The sequence below is a fragment of the Oryzias latipes genome, chromosome 14, assembly GCF_002234675.1.
Source record: "Oryzias latipes chromosome 14, ASM223467v1".
Lineage (NCBI taxonomy): Eukaryota > Metazoa > Chordata > Actinopteri > Beloniformes > Adrianichthyidae > Oryzias > Oryzias latipes.
Genome location: NC_019872.2, coordinates 15,082,207 through 15,105,211, shown reverse-complemented (window position 1 = coordinate 15,105,211; position 23,005 = coordinate 15,082,207). Strand labels below are relative to the sequence as shown.

Sequence of the window (23,005 nt, the reverse complement as noted above, 5' to 3'; positions counted from 1 at the left end):
GTTCAAGTTTCAGTTTTGCAAAGACATGTGACCATACAGTGTGGTAGAATGTTCTAATAATGTTCCATTTGTATTAATTTGATGTAGAAAACAACAGTGGGCTGAACTAACATGTGAATGAATTTACCATTCATTTTTGTTTACTTGTTTGTACGCATATTTAATTTACACTTGATTATCTTGCAAGAACTACAAGGAATCTGGAAAACTTCACCTGATCTGTTTAGTACCCAGGTATTTACACTGGTTGAATTTTTGGCTAAAGATATCCTGAATTGATTTTAGGTATGAGAATTTAATCATTCAAAATGAACCCAAATAGATTGAAGTGTATAGTCAACCACCAAATATAAAATCGAAGGGTCCTCTCCCCCTCTGTGGGTGGTTTTCCTCCAAGCTCGAGTCCTCTACCAGAGGCCTGGGAGCTTGAGGGTCCTGCAGTATCTTAGCTGTTCCTAGTACTGCGCTTTTCTGGACTAGAGGTCTGAGGTCTTTCCAGGGATCTCCTGTAGACACTCCTCCAGCTTTCTGAGTCCCTGGTATTTGTCCAGTTTCTCATGTTCCTTTTTCTTGATGTTGCCATCGCTTGGCACTGCCATATCCCCCACAACGGCTTTCCTCTGTTCTTTATCCACCACTACAACGCAATTAACATCCTGTCAGTCTGGATCTGGATGTCCTACAGGATCTTTAGTCTCTCTTTCTCTACCACCTTTGGAGGTGATTCCCATTTTCCAGTCCATATTTTTTATTTATATATATATATATATATATATATATATATATATATATATATATATATATATATATATATATATATATATATATATATATATATATATATATATATATATATATATATATATATATATATATATATAAATGTATATTTATATATACACACACACACACAAATATATATATTTATTTATTTATTTTATTTATTTTTATCTGATGTACAAATTACTTATGGATTCTAGCCTATGTGTGGGGTCGCAAAGCTGAGAAGAGCCCCTTTTCTGACCCTCATTCTGTGAACATGAGAAAATTTGTCGACGCCTAGTGGCCACACGGGCGAACTGCATCTGGAGCAGGCGGTGGAGGAACACGGAGCTCGGAGCGCACCACCTCCTGTTGCTGCACCTCACTGTGGGATCCGCTGTCGACCTTTCAGACAACACTCATGAGCGCTGCAGCCGTTCCCACACATCTGCTCGCTATGCGCGACCAGGACGGCGGGAAGAAGCTCCCAGCACGGCGGCGTCTGCTCTGAGTCCGGACGCCAGAACCGTGGGCTCGTAGGTCCGGGGATTTCTCTCCTTTTTTCTTTTTTGCCCCCCCCGCCCCCCTTTCTCTCCCGTCCCCCACCCCTCACACTCAACCCTCAAAAACTCAACTTGTGAGAGAAGTCGCTCTCTGCTGCCGCTGCTGCTCCTGGAGCGAGGGGAGGTCCGAGCGGAGCTCCGAGCTGAGAAAGTTTGAAGGGAGGAAGGAGAGCAACAGAGGTTTCCGGGGGACATGCAGCCGGCGGAGGAATGAGAGCAGCAGCGAGCCACCGGCGGCCCTTCCAGCGGTTCTGCTGCTGCGGGGTCGGGCTGCTCTCCGTCATCTGGCTCACCCAGGTCATCCGGGCACCAGGTGGGAGCTCACGCTCAGCCACGCAAGCTTCCACTCACAAAACCACCAACAGGAAAAGAACTTTCACATTAAAAGCTATTTTGATGTAAAAATCAAAAGTTAAACCTATAGTAATGTTAAAATGTATGCATAGATATTATAATCATAGTCCAAATTAAATGTTTTAAATTCAATCAAATGTAAAAAAAAAAAAAAAAAAAGAATATTTTTTAACAAAAATATTTTGTAACATAAATTTATTGAAATAAATCATGCCTTTTTCCTTTGATCTTCTATATAAGATCAATTTTGCATAATTCTTAACACAGTCATTTAGGTATATTTTTTCGGGGGGGGGGGGGGGGGGGGGGACAATCATTTGTATGCTTATAAAATAAAAGCTTTGCTTAGGGTTTACTCAATGTCCAAACCCCCTCTCCTCTGACTCTATTCACACTGAAGGCAGATGACAGATTGCCGGGCACATAAAGCAGGCACAAACTGTGGCATGCATAAATCCAATCATCGGTCTGTTGGGATTCAGCGATTTTCTGGCAACCGGGTAGATTTAAGTGAAATATTGTCAGACGCATCAGCAGGAATATTTTCAAATTCTGTCCAAAAAAAATTCAACATAGTGGTTTGGAAAAAAAAAGATCATTTAGATTTGAAAGTCAAGTGAAATATGTAAATTTTGTTGGATTGTTTACGTTGTTGTTTCATGCCCATGAATGACACTATCTGACACACTCCCATGCACAACAGATCTAACGGATATAATCCTGATTTCTCTATGGACCGATTCCCCAGCAGCCCTCTGGGTAACATAAACTTAACAGAGTGCATTCATTGCACCTATAAAAGGACATAGTATGGCGTGAATATGAGGTTCAAGCATTTTTCAGTGTGTTTTTTATGAAAAAAAAAGCACCTTCTTATGCAAAAGCAGGATTATTTAGAGTCTTATCTAACAGTGATGAAGCCATGGGCATAACCCCACCCCTCTTGCTCCCCTCATGCTTGTCATCTTCTCATCACCTCCCTGATGCGGTCACACATTGTCACACACGGCACATGCTTCTGCACCATTTTTGCCCTCGTTGCAGCGTGTAGAGTGAAGATCCGGATAGGTGAACTTATTGTTCAGACAGGAGCGTTTGATTTACATTTTGGGCTTTGTCCAGCCGTGGCGTGTCATCCTGCATGGAAGTGCCGTCCTGTTGAATAAGCGGTTTCATTAATATTTATACTTCACCTTTAAATTATGAGTGCGCCATAAACCTGAAGAGGCTTTTTTAGAACTGCGGTGCAGTGGGCTGGTCAGCTCGGGCCATGTGAAAGAAGCACCGGGCAGAGCCTGTGCTCTGTGGTTCGTAAATGGTGACAGGCAGCATATGCTCACAATACTCGGAAAATCTTACGGTGGCATCCTGAACGACTCTACTCATACAACCATTTATGGACATCCACATCCAATGTAGGACCATCAACATGTGCCTGATGGAGAATGGAGGAAAAATAGAAAAAAGCAACCCTTTTTGCTTGCTAATAAAGTGTAAGCACCACGTATATGATGTGATAAGAGGTGTGACAAACAGCCTCTGGATAGCTGATGAGATAAAGGAGGGTTTGCTCAAAAGAGGCAGCCTGTCATTTCCGAACCAGCAGAACCATATCTGCTCAAACAGGTGACCGAGGTCCAACAAACGCACAGAAAGAGCAGCAAATGCTAATTTAAGAAGCTGTTATGTAATTTGAAGCAGGAGCTAGATTATGACAAATAGAGAAGTGTGACCAGGTTTGCCTTTTGAAGAAAACATGCAGCAGCAGCTTCGCTACTGTTTGTTTCATTGCTTTTCAAACGCTGATACGCTATCCTGTCACTCTGTCCTTAGTTGGCTCACGAACAACCATTTTTCAGTTTATGTTGATTGTGTCACCAAAAAATGTACACAGGTCAAACAAGTGAGTTTATGTTGGATGTTATTTGTTCACTCCAGGTACGGTTGATGTTGCAAAATTGCGAGAAATTGTGTGAATAACGATTTAGCATGTTGGCACTTACTAAGGAAATAGATAAATATAAAAGCAGCGTTGGATAAATGTCATACTGGATAATCAAGACCTGTGGATGGTTGTAGACAAGCGCATCTGCATCTTAAGGTAAATGCAGGTGTGTCTTGCAGTTCCCATGAGGTTTGTGTAGCCATCCTAAGGGATGTACGCTGATCATGTGGCGTACGGGTAATGCTGTTGCACGGTGCCCTTATGCCACACTCTAGTCATTAGTAAGGAGTGCATACTGAATGCACCCCTACATAAGTGCCCACAGGACGCCCACATAAACTATGCTCCGATTGTGTAATTTCTAGCAGTGCACACAGAGCGCATCACTTGAACTGTACAAACATGCCCCTTGTACAGTGCGCAGGGTTTGGAGGGGTTGCAAAAATGACCAAAAATAAAAGTATGACATGCCTGCGTCTCACCTACTTCACCCTTGCTTAGCCTTGCATGCTGTATAAGTGTTCAGTACAACCTGTTAGTCGCAGCAAGCCTGTACAGATATGTGCATGAACACCTTAACCTACAATCTTAACATTTTGTGTGGCCCACATGCATGCTTCATGCAGGTTTGCCCATTTTTCACCTGCAGACAGCCTGTATCCACCCATAAGGGCAGTGCTGACAACGGCATTAGATGATGTCCAGCAAAGCCCTTTAAAACAAGCCACAAGTCAGTTTAATTGGAACCATCAATTCTGTGACCAGAACTTTCTTTGATCTTTGTCAGCGGCCGTTTAAAAGTGTTTTTGTAGCAAAACTGATCAAACTTCCATAGCATTTCAAAGACAGCTATCTCAAGCAAGTTTACAGCTCTGGAAACACTGAAATGTTGGCAGTCTATGTTCAGGTGTGTAAAATATTTGTAATAATCTCAATAATTTTTGCTCGGTATTCTTCCTCGACAACATCATACTCAAGTGGAAATTATTTCGGAGATCTGTCAGTCATCCTATGAATGGTACTTCCCCATTTTCTTCCTCCGTTAATTTTAGGCCATTCTGAAAAACTGAAAATCAAACCCAGACTGAATCTCCGATTACACAGACATTAGTCAGCATTGTAAATGGGAAAGTTCATGATAACATAAATAGACAAACCGAAACTGCATGACTTTGCTTCCAAAGCTTGCAACTAAAGACTTTTGTCTTAAAACAAGATGACAACGCTTTTTTTTTTTACATTGTTGATACTAATTTGGAAAAACTATCTAATGAACGGGTTTGCACAGTAAAAAGAAAAACTAACAGAATATCATCTAAGCTCAGCATCAGAGGGGTTAAAGTTTGGGCTTGTTTTGGAGCCACAGGACCTATCCGTTTTTTATTGCAGAAATTAAGTCGACAATGAACTCCTCTGGAAATCATGGTATTTACTGCCAAATGTGAGGCCATCTGTCACAGCTAAAGTTTGGTGAAAATGGGGTCATGCAACCAAGCAATGATCCCAAGCAGGGCAGCAAATCCATAACTGAATGACGGAAAAACAAAAATATCCAGGTGTTGCAGTGGTTCAGTCAAAGAGGAGACTCCAGCCTGATTGAAATGCTGTGAGTGGACCTGAAGTGAACTTTGCAGAGGCTAACATTTGTCATTTCTTTCAACACCAGCACATTCAATTCACCTGTAGCAGATGTCCGCTGGTTTATAGATCATCTAAGGCGTTGACGTTATTTTTCAACTCTTAATGAAACAAATCAGACTTTCAGAGGAAAGCCTTTTAACTCAGGGATCACCCCTCCAGAACAAATGCTTTTATCAATAATTTTTATAGAACATACAGAAATGTAGTTTATACTACATTTCAATTTAAAGAGCCTGTATAGGTTTTTACTCTTTGCTTTCAGATCAACCTGTTATTATATGTTATATATGTTTATGTTCAACTGAAATTGTCTTTACCTTTTTTTGGGAACTTTGTTTTACTATCCCTGTACACTATGTTGTCAGACGTGTTTATTCACTCATCTAAAACAATAAATTCTGGTTTTCCAATCTTTCCTGATGTGGTCATAGGTGGAAAAGATTATGCAGATTTTTTTCTACTAAGGTTTGTGAAACAATCAACAGTATGGTTTAGTGACAGGAGGCCACCTGTTCAACAAGCCGAGCCCTGAAATTTCAATGCTGATAAATAATCCATAGTCTAGCTTCAGTGGTGTTAATGAAAGGGATTGGGATTACCAACTTTCAGTAGAGTTACTTAGTGCAGACTTCTTCCAGTTTGCAGATTAGCTCCAGAACAGTGCATGAAGACCTTCATGGAATGGGTTGCTATGGCTGGGCAGCTGCGTGTTTTTCATTGTGTACCATGGTACACAATGAAAAACATTGTGTACCATGGTGTTTAGCATGTTGCTACTGGACTCTGGAGCATAGATGTGTTCTCTCCTGTATCACACTTTGTCATCTTGTAATCCGATGGACAAGTCTGGGTTTGGGCTGAGGACAAAAGTGTAGATGGAAGTCTGGTCCTAAACCCGTCAAAAAGCCATTCCAGAAGAGGTTAAGCTGTTAGATCCACAAAAGGTGGAGCAATGTCATATTGAACCCCCATGGATTATATGTGGAATAAAACATATATATATATATATATATATATATATATATATATATATATATATAAAGAAAATTAAGAAGAATGAGGAGCAGACTAAAAAAATCCTGTTTAAAAAACAGATCTATAGCAAAAACGCTTTTACAATAGATCAAAAGATGTTGGAAGGGGGACTTTAAATTCTTAGTGGAGATGAGCGGATACTTCTGGCTTTCAGGTTTGCAGAAACTAATATATATGTGTGTGTTTGGCAGATATCATTGATGCTGGTGCTACTAGATCTGACATTATCCGAGGCAAGATACTTTCTGAAAAATCCTGGGAGACGACATTTTTTGTGTGAAATAACAGTTTTAAATTTGTTGAGTTATCTGCCTCAAAGGTAAAATGTCTTCAGAGAAGCCGTCAAAGATGCGTCGCCTTGAGATTTCCAGATTTTTAAGAACACAAATGTATATTACATTTGCACGCAGAGCTCTTGTTTATTTTATCTATGGTGAGGCCTCATTTGTGAGTGACAATAGAGGAATCAGTGAAGCCTGATTGTCTTTTATGGTTTTGCCGTGGACAATATGTGTCCCAGAATAGATTTTGAGTCTGTGTGACATGCTTGCATATGGTGATTTACTGACATGAACAGCCTTATTTGCTTACCTCCTGCTCTCCATTCTTGCAGGAATAAACATGGCATCATTGTACTGATAGTGGATCAAGATGGGAGTGATTGTTTTGTAGTGTGTCTAGTGGGGTGGGGGTTAGATTTTGCAGGCACACAATCTGAATTAAGTGGTCTACGGTTGCTATGGTGGTGAATTTGAAAAGTATGGAGCATTCATACTCTGTTAATTTTATTTAATGTTTTGACAGTGAAGGTTGCTGAAATTAAAGGAGGTAATGTTTGATTTCTCTGTATTTCTATCATATCAATTAAGGACATGGACAATTTGTTTTCTGATTTTTTTTACATTGATTTAAATTTTCAGGATAGTTTATTAAACTTTATGTATTTATGTGTATCTTTGACAAAGTAAAGGCATTAGACAAAGGAGATTAAAAAACACCTATAAGAGGCCCAGAATTGAGCATTTTTTTCTGAATTTTATTCTGAAAAATTAAGAAATCGAAGATTTATAAAAGCAGAAAAGCAGTTCATCCCTTTTTAATTTACATTTTTTGTCAGTAAGCTGCAAAATCGATCAATATCTAACCCAAAGATGTTTCAACATATTTTTCAATAGTGAAAGTTCACTGGAAATTTTAGGGGATCTCCAGAACTGCAGTGTCATCTACTTGGAGTAGCTGGAATTAAAAAAATGTATTTATTTATACTTTCCAGTGCAACAGACAACATTTTTACAACTATTTACTGGCATCAATGTGTACTGCAGAGATACAGGATCTGCTTGGTTTAAAACCTAAGTAAGCCAGCTCCTTCAACAAGATATGAGACTCACGGCATGATTTATTTCATTTCTGTTAAAGAAAAAGCAGTACTATTGGGGTTTTATTCAGAAATGCATCTGTTTCCATTAAATATTGGCACTTACTCCACTGTTTAGACTGATGTTCCTATGATTTGTAGTTGCTTCTCCATGGTCTGTCCTGTTTTCCGTCATGTCTAAACCTTTACACAAAAAGTGATTTAAAACAAATAAAGCTCATGTGACTTGTAATATTTTACGCAGCTTAAATCGAACACACAGTTGCCTTAGTGTCATGGTTCCCTTATAGTTTCCAAACCTACAGTCTGCATTTGTGTGTTTATGTTGTGGAATGTAGCCACAGGATTAAGCTATTTCCATACAAACACTGGTGGTCACTGATCGCTCCGTAACCTTTCTCCTGTATTTACATTTTTGGGGTTTCAAGCTTATCTAAACCAATTATCACTTTAGCCCCAAGGTGAATCAGCACTTATAGACCAGTGCTATGCAATGTTCTTGACTTTTGTGAAGTTTTATCTCAGTTTGAAGAGTATACTCTTAATATTTACCCACGTCTGACACAATTGTATAAATATATATGTACATACACAGACATGGCTCATTTGGTTGCGTGAAGGACTGGCACATGGGAAACCAGGGTTTGTTTTCCAAGGGGCGCAATAAACTGAATACAGTGGGGGTCCTTGGGCAAGACCCCAAGCGCTACTGCCTAACCATGTAGCCACAAGGGGGCTCAAGTCGTGTCTCCATGTGCCGGCAAGACGTTGCAAATATAAACGTCCAGCAAACAGGAAACTGAATTAAACGGACAAATTAGCAGTATCTTGTTAGATCGATTAGTATCTTAAATATTAGTAGTAGTTCACATTGAGCAAAGCTTGGTTGAATTATCTTGTATTTATAAAATAATTATTTATATTATTATTTATATGGTTATTTTGTATTTTATTTTTTAATGTTGTTGATTGAGTGTGAGTGTAAATGAGAAATGTGTGTTATTGTTGTGCTGCTGCCTCTTGGCCAGGACGCTCTTGCAAAAGAGATTCTTAATCTCAATGAGTTTTTATCCTGGTTACATAAAAGGAAAGTGGAAAAAAAATATTTCATAAAATCGTAATTTTTTTAAATTAAACATTAGCCTAAGTCATTTTATCCTACAAATTTTTTTTTTACATCAGTTTAATTTTTTTTTTAATTTTTTTATGTTGAGGACATGTGAGGACATTTAGCAAAACTCCCAAAATACCTCTCTTGTAAAACGTTTGCAATGATTTTCAAACTTCTAAATCACTTATTAATTTATATTATGCACAAACACTTGTCTGGATAATTGTGGAAATATAGTCAGTTCCATTGTTTATCTTTTCTGACTACCTCTCAGCTGATGGGGCCCTCGTGGAGTAGGCGTTAACTTTTTGGCTGTCTGTAAATAAAATTGTTTTCCTTGGTGACTTGTGAAAGTCAGAAGTGTGAAATGCTCCAGAGCCAAATGATGTATTTGAATTACACACAAACCGGACTCCTCTTGATGCCTCGACATGAAAGCACTCGGTCTCCTCTCAGCCACGATCACCAGCTCTGTGAAATGGGCTCATTGAGATGTGAGGTACAAAGAGACACAACATCGCCGAAAATCATGAAACGCATCAGCTACAGACTCCAAGCTGCCTCGCAATAATCAGCACGTCGTAGAAAGGCTAATAAATGCCTCATTATCTTCACGGCCCTAAAGCCGTTCCGTGCTGGCAGAAAAGGAAATTTAAATTTTTGTCTCCCTTGTTGAATGAAGGATGTTGTAATATATTATTAGAGTGATCTCCATCACTCTGTTGTATAATGTGTGTATTCCCCCAGAAATCAAAACTAAAAAAGTAAAAAGAAAAAAAACCTGTTCCCTAGTTAAATGCCTTTATAACCTATCTGGACCCCTTGAACATTAATCAAATGTGGCTCAAACCTCAGAACTAGAATTGATTGAAGACTTGGTGAAGCACTTGAAGTTGTTCTGGAAAAGATACCAAAGTGAGGTCAACATAGCTGTCAAATACAATCACAACACCCACAACCCATGTGAGAAAAAGGTAATTTTTGAAAATGAGATTCCACCTGCGTGTTTTATGGGGTGGTACCTTCACTCAAGTCTTACATTTTTAGCCTTTTTGACTGAACCACCCCCAAAAAAGTTTCTTTCCTATCTAATAAGATTTCATTTGTCTTCTTTTTCCAATCAGCTTTTGATCTGTTGGAAAAACCTTTCCAGTGGTCTTTTAATTATGATTATAAAAAACTGTGTCACTTTCTAGGACATAGTTTCTGCAATAGTTCATTAGAAATCTGACTTTGTGTTGCTGAGAGCTCTTTGTTTACATGCCCCCTCACTAGCTTACATCTCCTCAGATCTCTAACCTAACTCTACCGGTGCAACAAAAATGGCGATATCGGAGCTATCCAGGCGTATAGTCTTAGATCAGATTCCAGCTTAGATGAGGAGAACAAAGACGTACATGGATCCTTTTGTCTACAAGTAGATGCATCAGAATGGAGTGGAGCACGGAGCTTGTGGCCCACTCTGGACATTTTCTATATACCAAATATGCTCTGTTTTAAATGACAATGTTTGTCTGCTCCTGATTCATAACAGCTTCAATAAAGAAATACAAACACATGTCATTCATTCTTAATTTCCGTTATAAATATCCCCCCACCATCAGATAAAATACAGCAAAACCACGTTTTCATCGGAGTGGGTCTTTAAAAGTTTTCATGGTGGGTTGACCATAATCAGACTCTTTCAGTTAGAAACACATATTGTAACAATACAACCCTTTACTCAATCAACACAAGACAGCTTAATGTACTTCCTGTCCATAGTATGCCACGGATGTGGGTGGAGCAAATGGCTGCTGTGGAAAATAGGGACATTTTGAGGAACAATGAGTGCACACGTTCAGCATTGCAAGACATACAAAGCTCTTAATCGTTGCCATGGAGCCATCATTTTCATGAAGGTCATCATTTTGAATCAATTGAAATTAACCTTTATGTTAGAGAACTAAAGAATAGCAGCCAAACGACACTTTGAGTATTTTCAGTGGCTTAAAGTATTGTAGCGTAGGTGTAGACAATCAACACTGGCTCAGTTTAGTTTACTGTTTTATGTTGTTAATGTCGCATAAATCATTAAACTGAAATAATGGAATATTATTTATCATGTTTTATGCTTGCTTTGAAACAGAGTAAAAACAGTTTTTAGTCTTTCCATTTGTTTTTTGGCTAAAATGATCGTTGTTTTGTAACAGGAACCGAGTCTTCGGGGCTCCAGCCAGCCATAAATGATGGGCTGCTGCGGTGGACACGCAGGTTGATGCAAGAGAAGTCAGACAACCAGAGCCTGGATGAGCCCCGAGCAGGTGAGTCACTCTCCTTCCACTCCAAAGATGCCTCCTGTTGTTTCTGCGACCAGCAAAGTCTTCCAGCAGCACTGCTTCACCGTGCAGCATCAGTAAATATTATTCATATTTCACATGGTGCAGTTATCTAACATTTATGCTGCTTATCTAAGGTAAAAGGTTTTGTATACATGTTCTGAATAAACCTGGCCTTCCAGTCCAACGGAAGATCTTGGAAGAGACACCAGAGAACTTTGACAAGTTTCAAAGCGCCAGAAAAGTACAGCAACCTTTGTCGTTCCAAAATGAAAGCGGTTTTGAAGCACTGACAGAGCTCATTGATCTGCCGGTCCAGCCAAGCTGCGCAATCAAAGATGAAAGGCTGTGATGAAAGGGGGAAAGTAACCAACCAAAGGTCACCGCCAGTGAGGTCCTTTGTTGAGATGGTGGAAAAGCAACTTTGTTGATGCTGTTGGTTCGGCGTGGCGATGGCACCATGCAGATGACTGCACAGAGTCTATCGCGCAGCAGCATGTTGGATAATGCTTCAACTCTAAGAAAGATCCCTCCAAAATTTTCCGCCTGCATCTGTGTAGTTCCAAATATAAACCCTTTACACGTCTTTATCTCAATGCGATTACATAGTAGGCAAGAATATTTTGGATGATTATTGACATTGAGGTGTTGTGTTAGGAGTTCATGTGTAAGGAGGTAAAACAAGTGAAGCAAAGACCTGGCCTTCCTCCCTGCAGGTAAACTGAAAGGTCATGCGTGCTCAGTATTGCATTTGCTTGTTGCATGGGTCACGCTTGTGGACCGAAATATTCCAGAAGATAGATAGAACAAAGCATGTTGGAGAAGTCTGCCAAAGTTAGAGTTAATTTGATTTTAGCAGGGTAAAATTTGATTTCAGCAGACACCCGATGACTCTGCTTTCTGTGTTTTGTAGTTCCAGGAACAGTTCAAATGGCTCCTTGTGAAATCATGGCAGAGACATGCTGACAGGAGCAGACCACTATTTCTCTGGTTCCCAGGCTGATTAGGTGGCTTGCTGACACGAGCTCCATTCATCACAAATGACAGCTTCATGATTTCGTATTTGATATAGCATAATTGTGTCATTACATCATGTACATTTACTTTATTAGCTGCAGTATTACTAGATTTTTTTACGGTCGAACAAATGCATTTTCGGTTAGGGCGTTTTTAGTAAAAAAAATTGTTTTCATTGCCTTTAACTGTGTTTTTTCCCCAATAGGTTCAAAAACAAAGAAATGCTTTTAAAGATCCATTCCGATGAAATTTGTGGTTTTTTTTTTCCGTATTCTTATATTATTTTTCTGATGGAGGGAATATATAATGAAAATTAAGCTTAAAATTGCATTTCTGAGTATATCTTTACTCAAATCGTGAATCATGAAAAAAGGCTGTTTGAAGAAGTGTGTATTTGTGATGTAGAAAATAAGCAGTGTGGCCCACAGGCTTCCTGCTCCACTACATTCTGATGCATCCTTCCTCATTCGTTTTGTCTTCGTTTTCCTCGCTCGAGCTGGCATGTGGCATATTTCTGTCTATTTTGGTTGTTAAATTGGGGGCGTGAGGGGCCGTAAGCTAGTAGGAAAACGGGATGTGGGGGGCAAGGCTTACTCAGTGTCCACAGTCCTGTCCACAACTCTGAGGCAAATTTCTGATGAACTCTTGCCGCTCTGCAGAAACTATGTCCTAGAAACCAACTGTTTTTGGATTTGGGCTAAAAAAAACAGCAAAATTATAGTTAAAAGACAACTGGGAACTATTTCAAAGATGATTGGAGTGAGATTTGAATACATTCCCATATGTACTTATTTAGTTTGAATTAAGATTGCATTCGTACATTTTAAAGCCTTTTTAAGATCACACACCTACAAAAATTGAACAACCTGTTTTGATTGGTTGAGGCATTTCAAACTATATATATGAGAAATTAAGAAAAACATTTAAAGCTTTTTTTAAAAAAAATTAGGGTTCACTGTCCCATGACAATTTTTTTTGAAAAATAAAGATATGTCTATCCAAAATAACCCAACCTGTTTTAAGCCTATTGCATTTCTTAAGCATTACTTTTCCAAAAGGTTGGATTTAAGATGACATGATTTTTTTTTCTTCCTCCTGATGTGTATCTTGACATAAAGCAGAGAGCGGACTGTTTATAATCACGTTGTACATTTAAATACACTTTTTTTTGTTTTAGAGCTGATACATTCAGCCTCGTAATTCAAACACACCAAAGGCAAACCAAAGCCATGCCTGTACTCATCATGCGGTGACAGTTGCATGGAAATAAAGGACGTTTTGGACTCATCCTCATCTGTGACATTACATAAGAGGTGTTTTTTATTTTTTTCCCCCACCCTTGAAAGACAAAATAATGAGGCACAGCGCCGCTCTACTACTGCTCTGTATTTGGTCCGTGCAGCCATCTGTGTTTCCCGATAACACACTTAACCTTTGATTGAGTTCCTGGTTGCCAACAATTCTCCCTCATTATCTTTCACAAAGGCACAAGCAGGGAGGTACTTCATTGCGGTAATACACTGGAGGCGAAAGGCGGGCAGGACAGGTAGTTGAAGACGCGGCGGAGAGCGCGGCTCCAGCCTGAGGTTGCCGCCCTCCTTCTCAACAGGCAGCCTGGCAGGGATTGTATAATCTGCAGTGTGATTAAAAAGCCGGCCCGGACCTTCTGGGATATTATCTTGGGGATTTTCACGAAATATCCAACCTCATTCTCCCTTTCTCTCTTTTCATCTCTCCGCTGTTTAACAAGATGGAGACGGTGTGATCCAGCTTCAGCCGACAAGCCGCATGGAGCCCTGTTGCCAGGCAACTGAATGCTAAATTTTCAGATCCAGACTGTTCTGTCTTTCACGTATAAAAAGTGCAAAGCAAAGAGCTAAAAATAGACCGGCGGGCTTTGGGGGTGGGGGTTGGGGCTCAAAGGATCCAAACCATGGAAATGGAGTAAATGGCTCAAACGGAGTTGTTTGTGTGTGGTGTGTGTGTGTGTGGGGTGGGGTAAACATCTTTTTTTATGGTGTTTATTTTGGCAGACAGCAATCAGCTGAGAATAGCATTTTTCCACAGACATGTTTTGTGGGATTTTTGGGAGAAAGTGTGGAGAAAGACATTCTGGCACATCATTTCTACAAAAATGTCCTCAGTGGGGACCTTATCAGAACAATTCTGTAGACATGAAAAATAATGTGACACAATTTTAAAGTTCTTTATGGTTTGTCATATGAAAGATATGTAGTTTTCCTGCTAAAAAAACGTGTTCATAATGATGTTTTTTGATGGTGCAGAGCCAGTCCCGGCTTGTTTTTATTCTCTTTCTGTCCCAACCGTTGGCATGATGTCATTTGCTGTCATTGAGGAGCGACTTGGCTGCTGGGGTTTGAAGCCCAGCCTCGCGTCTCATCTGTCTTGTATTCAAACCACCTCAAAGGAGCCTAAATCAAAGAACAGATGAATAATTGAATTTACATTACACACCTGGATCAAATATTTATTTTTGATTCCTCATGAAAAATGCAGCCTGTTTGAATAGGTGTGCGTGTTTTTGTAGTCTGAGTCTGTGGGTGTGTGTGTGTGTGTGTGTGTGTGTGTGTGTGTACAGCCACGCCGTTTTGGTTGGTGCTTGGTGACGCCTCTGCTCGGTGTGGCAGACGATAGCACAGCTTGACTTCGAGATGGCCCGCAGACTTCAGGATCGATAACATCAACCGTCATTCAGAGTACCCCTCCTCTGTCGTCAGCTCCTTCTCCTTCACTTCTAAATCTCTGGAAGGAATTTGTCCTGACACACACCTTGGATCTTGACTCGGTTGCTGAGGTAGAGCATTGGGTAATTGGGAGGTTGTAGGTTCAGTTCTCACCTCTGCATGCTCAGTGCCATGTGATTGGAACTGTGACTGCAAACCGCTTTTGGCCTTAATCTAGGTCGCGAAGTGCTCTTTAAAGAGCGTGGGTGCACTGAGCAGGTCCTTCAGGCAGAGACGAAAACACCTTTCCTGAAAGAAGGAGCGCTTTCTCCGATCATTCCTGTCAGCTATTAGCCGCTATTGGCCCCATAGCCACTGGAAACGTATTATTGCTATAAGTAGATTAAGAGTATTTTAGTGTTTTTTATTATCAGCCGTTATTCAATAGAGCTATGGTTAAAAAAAAAGGAGCTTTATTCTAATGTATTAAGTTAACACCATTTATCAGCTGTGTCCTTGGGTTTGAAAAAAATTAACAATAAACTTAAGAAAATCACATATTAAAGTTTGTAGATGCCAGTATTACATGTTCTTTGACATACTGTAACTCTTCTGACGGAATAAACTCATTTACGTTGATTGCGTAAGCACCTCCCTACTCTACAGTATTGCAAATCAGCTGCTTTTCTCCGCCTCAGAATCCACAAGAGTTACGTTGATTGCGTAAGCAATTGAAGAGTTATGGTAGTCGAAAGAATGTCATCACTTGAGGTAAAAGGGCTCATGACTAAATAACTTTAATTTTATTTTAATACAGTGAAATATTAGGAATGTATATGAAATAAGTCCATCATTTTTGGCGGTTAGGTTGTGGGGCGATGACGACTTCATGTGGAAAGAAAATAGTCTCAAAATAAAATTACACAACTTGAAATAAGAGCAGCTTATAACTAACTACAAATTCAAAATGGCTCCTAATCATACACACCTTTAAATAGTCAGGACCAATCACCTGATAACAGAAAAAAACAGAGTTACACCTGTAAGAGGGGTTGTGCGACTCCTTTTGCATCTTAAGATTTGTGTGTTGATGAGATAGTTCAGGAAGAACTCTGTACTTAAGGCGCTGCGAGTGGTGGTGCCACCGAAAGCGAGCAAAGAGTTCTGGAAAACATTATATAAAAAGAGAACAATCAATCAATCAAACTTTATTTATAACGCACTTTTCATATAGAAGCATAACACAAAGTGCTTTACATTAAAACAAAACAAAATGATATAAAAACAAGCATGAAAATTAAAATAAACGAGCACAAAAAAATACATGTGTACAGATAGGGCCCCCCCTCCCCCGTACCTACACACAGCCCCCCCGCCCTCCTTTCACACCTCCCACCCCCTAAACTGATGGGGAAAGACAGTACTGAGAAATAGGCTGAGCACGAAAACAAGATGTTAGAAACGCTAATAATTGGAACCTCCCTCTCTCTGAATAGCTGCATAGCCAGCCAAATGCAGCATCACAGGCGGGGACCGCTCCACCACAGCTAAGGTGGAACTCAACACGTATCATAATGCATGCACAATGTACAGTGTTGTTAATAAATTAAATAGTCGTTTGTGTGACCTCATACCACTTTTTTTGCCCTCTTATCACCATGACACCAGGGGAAAGCATATGCTAAAAGGCAAAAACAGAAAATTAAAATGTACAAGCTTCTCTGTCTGTATTAGAGGTCCACAAACTTGGAATATTTTAGAAAATGACGTTAAACAGTCTGCAACAATGTACATGTTTAAAAGGAAACTGAAATTGTTATTATTGTCAACATACTGTGAAAATGCTGCTCCAACCGAAACCATCTATTAACGTGTTTGTGATTTCTTTCTGTCTGTTGACACTTATATGGCCACACGCCAGAGTTTATGTTGTTCAAATTCATTGTCCCTATTGTCTAACACTTTCCACTATATTACCATAATTTCTCGCATTCTATTAGTATATTTTATTTATGAAATTATTTTCTTTTCTTTTCTTTTCCTTCCGCCACTTATCTTTTGTATTTTTATGCTTGTCTAAAATGCTGGACCCCTAATAATAAGCAGCTGCTTCTGGGATGTCCATTTTTTCCACATTCTGTATTGTGAGATTTGTTGCTTTCGACGCATTGTGGAAAAATAAAAATAAAATAAATAAAAAAATAAAATAAAATAAGTGGGGATGCAGGTCCCCATCTAGAGCTGCAGTGGCTGAACAGCCGACCCAGAGGGAGAGCTCCCAACTGAGGAAGCACCGGAAGTAAAAATAAAAATGAGAATAATAATAATAAAAGCAATAAACGATTAAACATTGAAATAAGGTAAATTAAAATAACGCGTTAAAAATCGAGTTTAAGTTCATAAAACAAGATAAAATGGATAAATAAATAACAATAAATGAATAACTAAATAAATAAATAAACAGGTAAATGACTAACTAAATAAGTAAATAAAAGTAGTAAAATATTAGCTAAAAGCCAGGTTAAAAAGATGGGTCTTGAGCCTTTTCTTAAAAACTTCAATGCTCTCTGCGGCTCTCAGGTTGTCTGGCAGACTGTTCCATAAACGGGGGCCATAGTGTTGAAATACAGCCTCTCTATAGGTTTTTGTCTTTACAGTCAGAATGGTTAACAGACTAGACTGAAGGTTCTTAATGTTATTTTTTGGAAGACCAGGAAGCAGAGCGTAACAGTGATCAATTTTACTCATGATGAAAGCATGCATTAGCATCTCCAGTCCTAAGGCAAGATCCTTTGCACCGCCGCTGCCAGTTTGCATCTTCCTGTGCCTTGACAATACAGGGTTGTGTCAGGAGGGGCAAGAACTCTCTGCCAAAAAACCTGTTTGAATCATTGAAAGCTGGTCCGAGGGGATGTGCCAAAACGTGAACAACAACTACAACGTTAAAGGAAAAATGACATTTAGATGTGATTTTCTCACAGATTCATCAACATGTATGAAGTTAATTCATAAGTGTGGGCACCCCTGCTCTGGGGTATAAATTAGGGTCCAGTTTCAGCTGAAAGGTTATAGGTTTGTCAAACATGTAAAAAAAAAGTTATAAAAAGACCTCACAACTGAAAAGAATAGCTTAAACTGTGAAAACCACATCCAGACACATTATTATCTGGGAAAATAAACTGCATCCACTGCTGCCTTCTAAAAATGATCCATGAGAGCAAAAAACAAACAGTATGAAAGGATTCCTTTTTATTTGTAACTTTAATTAACTGTTTTTATGTTGTTAATATTATTGGAGACTTGAAGTTAAAATTCATGTTGAACAGTTTCTCATTTATAACTTGTGCTCTCTGATTGTTCTCTGATTGTATTTTGAGATTAAAAATCCAGCCTGAAACTGTAAAAAAAGCAGGGCTTTCAAAATCCTTTGGAAGGTTTTTGGATGATGTCTTTACCCCGAAAACTTTTGCCCTGGCTCAGAGAAAACAGCCTCCAAGAGGCAGTCCCAGAATCAAACGGCTGCCAGCATCAGTCTGGAGAAGAGAGGAAACACATTTTTCACAGAGAAAATCCATTACTGTCTTTTCCTGCTCCTCTTTAAATTTAGAAACACTCTCCAGCCCTGCACTCAACTGATACCAAGGATGTTTAAATACCCTGCTGTCATTTTTTTCAACATTTCAACCCCATTTTTCATAGAACATTTTCAGCTTAGTAAAGACTGACCTGACAAATCATGTCTTTTTTGTTCGTATCTGCCTATTATTTTTATCCTCCATAATGATAGAAACTCTTAAGTCTTGAGATGATCGAACAAACTTAGGAAGCAAGAAAGTCATCCAATAATAATACAATTATAGTTTAAATACAGAATGATAGCAATTATTAATGCAGTAAAAATGGGTCTCAAATTTAAATTTTAAATCTAATAAATATACGTTAGAATTTCAGTCCCTCCCACAAGAGGCAAATTTCTAAATTTCTACTGCTGCTTTGCAGAAACCATGTCCCACAAAAAAAGATTAAAAGATGATTAGCGTGGGTCTTTAAGGAGAAGGACATTGATGGAAACTGAAGTGGTTTTAGTGTTTGCAACGTCGATCTTAGCATTACCATAATACATTACCTCTACTCTGGTTTTTACTTCACTCTGAAGGTTCAAATGATTTTGGAAGCCAGAGAATGCAGAACAAGCAGTAGGCAGTAAAAAAGAGGAGCTGCAGGTCTTGGTGAAGTCATCAGAATATTCTTTCTGAGGAGGAACCTCTCTGCACTCCAGATGTTAATGTTTCTGCATGTCAGCAGCCTGATGTTTGAACTACAGTTTACTTCTATCACAAACTCAGGCAGAAGCAAACAAAAAAAAAATGTAAATAGTTCTGAGAGTACCTGACATTGGTGACAAATCTTTGGTTTTTGCTGGTACTCCTGAATCCAAAAATGTGTCGACTTATTTAATCTGCAATAAGAACTGCATCTTTTTTAGCGTATTCTTTTACTAAAATCCAGTTCATCTTCTTTGTATACAGCCTTTCAAAATGTATATAAATATGTTCGCTCTAGGTGTTTAATCTACCAAACGTTTACATTTTCAGACCATCGTTTTGGTCACTAAAAACTGGGAGGCAGCGGAGGTTGTAATGCAGTCAGACAACAGTCAGGACTGGTGGATGGGAAATATTTTTGATAAAAAGCATCCTTATAAACCCATTATGTTATATTTTGATGCTGTTCTGAAGATCAGCAACAGTTAAAGTTAAATTGTCCTAAAATTAGATTTAAAGCAGACATACATATATTTTCCTGGGCATTTTCTGTTTTCACTTTTAGTTACATCAGAGACATCAGATGTCAGGCCTGCTTTTCTCCACTCTATTGGGAAAAAAAAAAGTAATTGAAAAAACCAACAATACTGCTGCAAATAAAGCCCATCTTCTTTTCAAAGGATCTTTCTTAAATCTCGTCTGAAATGGCCCAACGTGTCCACAGATGTTTGACTTTTAAAGCAGTCACAGTTGCGTCTGCTCAGACTTTGAGGAGTTCGTCTCCTATCATAAAAGGAGCACAGGCGACTGTTGGGGACAGTTTGACACTACAGAGCCAAACCGAGTCGACTTTGACCAGATCTGAAGTGAAGCTTGACATCTTTCCACAGGAATCATTAGCTCCTCTTTAAGATGACTTCAGCTTAGGTGGGAGTGCGACTTAGACGGTGGGAGGTGTGAGACAGGTGGGGCAGGTTTACAGGTGAGGGATCTGAGAGGGGCTTCTGTTTGGGCTAGTAAAAGGAAGATGTGACGTCAGGTGTAAACGCTCTAGGTGTGTAAAGTGATCTGGTTTAAGTCCCTGGCGTTTCTGGCCATGAGGTTGCAGCACTGGAGTCTCTACCCTGTGGATCCCCTCCTCCTTCACTCTCTCAGACCTCTCCCGAGGGTTTCCAAGGAAAAAATAAATATTTTTAGACATTACAGTTCAGAGCTGCTGTCACTTCAACTTTTTTCCTCTTTTTTTCAAGAACTCTTACCATGGGAAACACATATATACCTCCCCCTTTCTCACTGTTCACACTGATGCTGAGTCTTTTTGGCTTCCAACCGCCACCCATCAAAAGGGGGGGAAAAAAAAAAGCTGTCCCCAGGGAGAAAGTCACCATAGCAACCACCTTCACCAGAGCAACCCCTTAAAGCGTTTTCAGAAGCTGCTTGTAGTTCTGTATTTTCTACTGACAGCAAAACCTGAGGGTTTCTGTGTCAGTGCAGAGCGGAGGGGAAGTGAAGACAAACGTTAAGGTGACGAAAAGCTGAAACGGTGCAGATGCACCACAGCTGATCCATGCGGAGATACGGCCTCGGCTCCGTCCCGAGCACCAGAGGCAGACGAAGTTTAATTGCACAGCCCTGATGAATCGTTTGCTCAGGCCCCGCGCTGCAGGAACAGCTGGCCCAAAACCAAAATAGCCTTCATCCTTGATCCTCATCCTTCAGAAACTCATTTCAAGTCAGTCTCTTAAAAAACAATCCGCAAGACACATTTATTGTTTTTCATGTTAGCATGGCAAAATGTAAGTCGCCTCGCTAACCATATGGCCTTCCACTCTGACTCTGTTCAACTGCAGTGTCAAAGGGGAGGCTGCATCACGAAGGACCCTCTCCTAATCCACGCATTCTGTTCTTCAGTTGCATCGTGACAGCTACACTGTGCTTATATTGTGTGCTTGTCGAGCCATTGTGGTCTCGCGCAACAGAAGGAGCTATTAATAGCCCGATGCTCCCCTGTAGTTTAAATTCATCCAGCCCAGCTTTGAGGTGTGAATTGGAGCTGCGCCCCGCTCTTCATGCTCTTTTTGTGCAGTAGCAGGGGAACGGATGGCAGCCGAGCTGTAATCAAGATTTTTTTGGGGTTGTTTTTTTTCTTCACATGAAAGAGGAAAGAAAGCAGGTTTCACTTGCTCCTCTCTTCCTGTGTTTTCTGCCGTGCAGGAGTGCACTGCATTTGTATCTGCTCACATCACCTTACATTCAGTCCTTGAAATCATTTTTAATGACGAGATAAACATTGCAGAAGCAGAATATTTGGTTTTGAATTGCAAATTATAAAAAAAACATTGTTTTAATTTGGTAAGATGTTTATGAATTTGATCTTTTGCAGCCATCCATGAGTTTCCACAGGACATCTTTACCAGGGAGCAGAGGAAGAATGGGGCTGTGCTTCTGCATGCACTCTGTGTGAGCATCTCTCCTAACACTCATCAGTCTAAGGAGTTTTCATTTTTATTTTTTATATTTCTATATCTAGCCCTATCATACTAAAACCTAGCATTTTGTTAGCGATTTTAAAATTAAATAATGAAACCCTCATGTAGATTTTACTCTACTTTTCAGGCCATCTACATGTTTTATGCTCTGGCCATTGTCTGCGACGACTACTTTGTTCCATCGCTGGAGAAAATATCAGAGGTGAACCAACAAACTCTCATTGCTTATATGAATTTTCAATAAATGCATTGGTGGATTTTTCATTCCGTTTTTTTCTTTCGACCTTCCAGAACCTGCAGCTCAGCGAGGATGTAGCCGGGGCGACATTCATGGCTGCTGGAAGCTCCGCCCCTGAGCTTTTCACCTCTCTGATTGGTTGGTGGATGCGCCAGTCCAGACAGATCCAGTCGCAGCCGCTTTGAATAAACATGCAAAATAGATGTGTCCTCAAGTAGCTTGAGCATCTGAGCAGACAAAAAAAGCCCAAAATCAAGGATGAGCTCCTCAGAATGTGCCTGAAGCATCCAGGAGATGTCAGCAGAGTCAATCTTTTCCTCTTTATTTTTGTAAATGTTGACTTTTTAAGGGATTGAATAGCCTTGAAAGCATATTTGATCTAATATAAACAAATGTTAGAGTCTCAGCCCTTCTATATCATTGTATCCGTACAGGAGAGTGCCGTTGTTCTAAATGCCCTTTCTTCTTTTCAGGTGTCTTCATCACTAAAGGGGATGTTGGCGTTGGAACCATCGTGGGCTCAGCTGTCTTCAACATCTTGGTTATCATTGGGCTGTGTGGGATCTTTGCAGGCCAGGTCTTACAAGCATTTCAGGCTTTTACCATCATCCTTACAGAGCCTCCTTTAAGTTTTTGTTGATTTGAGTCAGTAATATAAGAAAAATAGTGATTGTGAAAAATGTTTTTAATTAGTGGTATTCTTCATCCTATTCAAGGTTGTTATTAACTTATATTTTCAATGTTAGAAGTATCCCATGCTGGATGTTTTTCGGAGGGAATAACTGTCTTTTTTAAGGGATTTTTTCCCATTCCTTTTCTTCTGGATTATCTCTAACTGGATTGTCTCTTTGCAACAGTTTAATTTCTGCCTCCCCTCCACAGACAGTGGTTCTCACATGGTGGTCCCTTTTCAGAGACGCCACATACTACATCCTGGCTGTGCTGGCACTCATCCTGGTGAGAAGCACACATGCAATTATTTTCAACATTTATTTCAAATTGTCCTAAAGCATCCTTCTTCCTGTTTCCTCTCCAGGTTATCTATGATGACACAGTTCTCTGGTGAGATGTACATTTTGTACATTTGGCTCATTCAACCGTTTCTCTCCTTTGTTGATGTCCAACACATCTAAAAGTTCACATTTCACTTTTTACAGAGAGGTAGTCCATCATAGGTTTTTGTCAAAGATCTTCAGGGTCCTTCC

The 23,005-nt window shown here is 39.6% G+C and overlaps 1 protein-coding gene across 1 annotated transcript in view; it reads left to right on the top strand.

Annotated features, from left to right (window-relative positions):
* Positions 1-966: 966 nt before the first annotated feature.
* Positions 967-23,005, top strand: part of LOC101155536 (sodium/potassium/calcium exchanger 3) — a 32,931-nt gene continuing 10,892 nt past the window's right edge. Inside the window, exons 1-8 of the mRNA XM_023962177.1 lie at positions 967-1,638; positions 10,982-11,092; positions 21,457-21,533; positions 21,690-21,764; positions 21,854-21,938; positions 22,274-22,377; positions 22,683-22,757; positions 22,837-22,862. Coding sequence (XP_023817945.1) covers positions 1,536-1,638; positions 10,982-11,092; positions 21,457-21,533; positions 21,690-21,764; positions 21,854-21,938; positions 22,274-22,377; positions 22,683-22,757; positions 22,837-22,862 — 656 coding nt within the window. The 5' untranslated portion in view covers positions 967-1,535. The remainder of the gene's footprint in view (positions 1,639-10,981; positions 11,093-21,456; positions 21,534-21,689; positions 21,765-21,853; positions 21,939-22,273; positions 22,378-22,682; positions 22,758-22,836; positions 22,863-23,005) is intronic.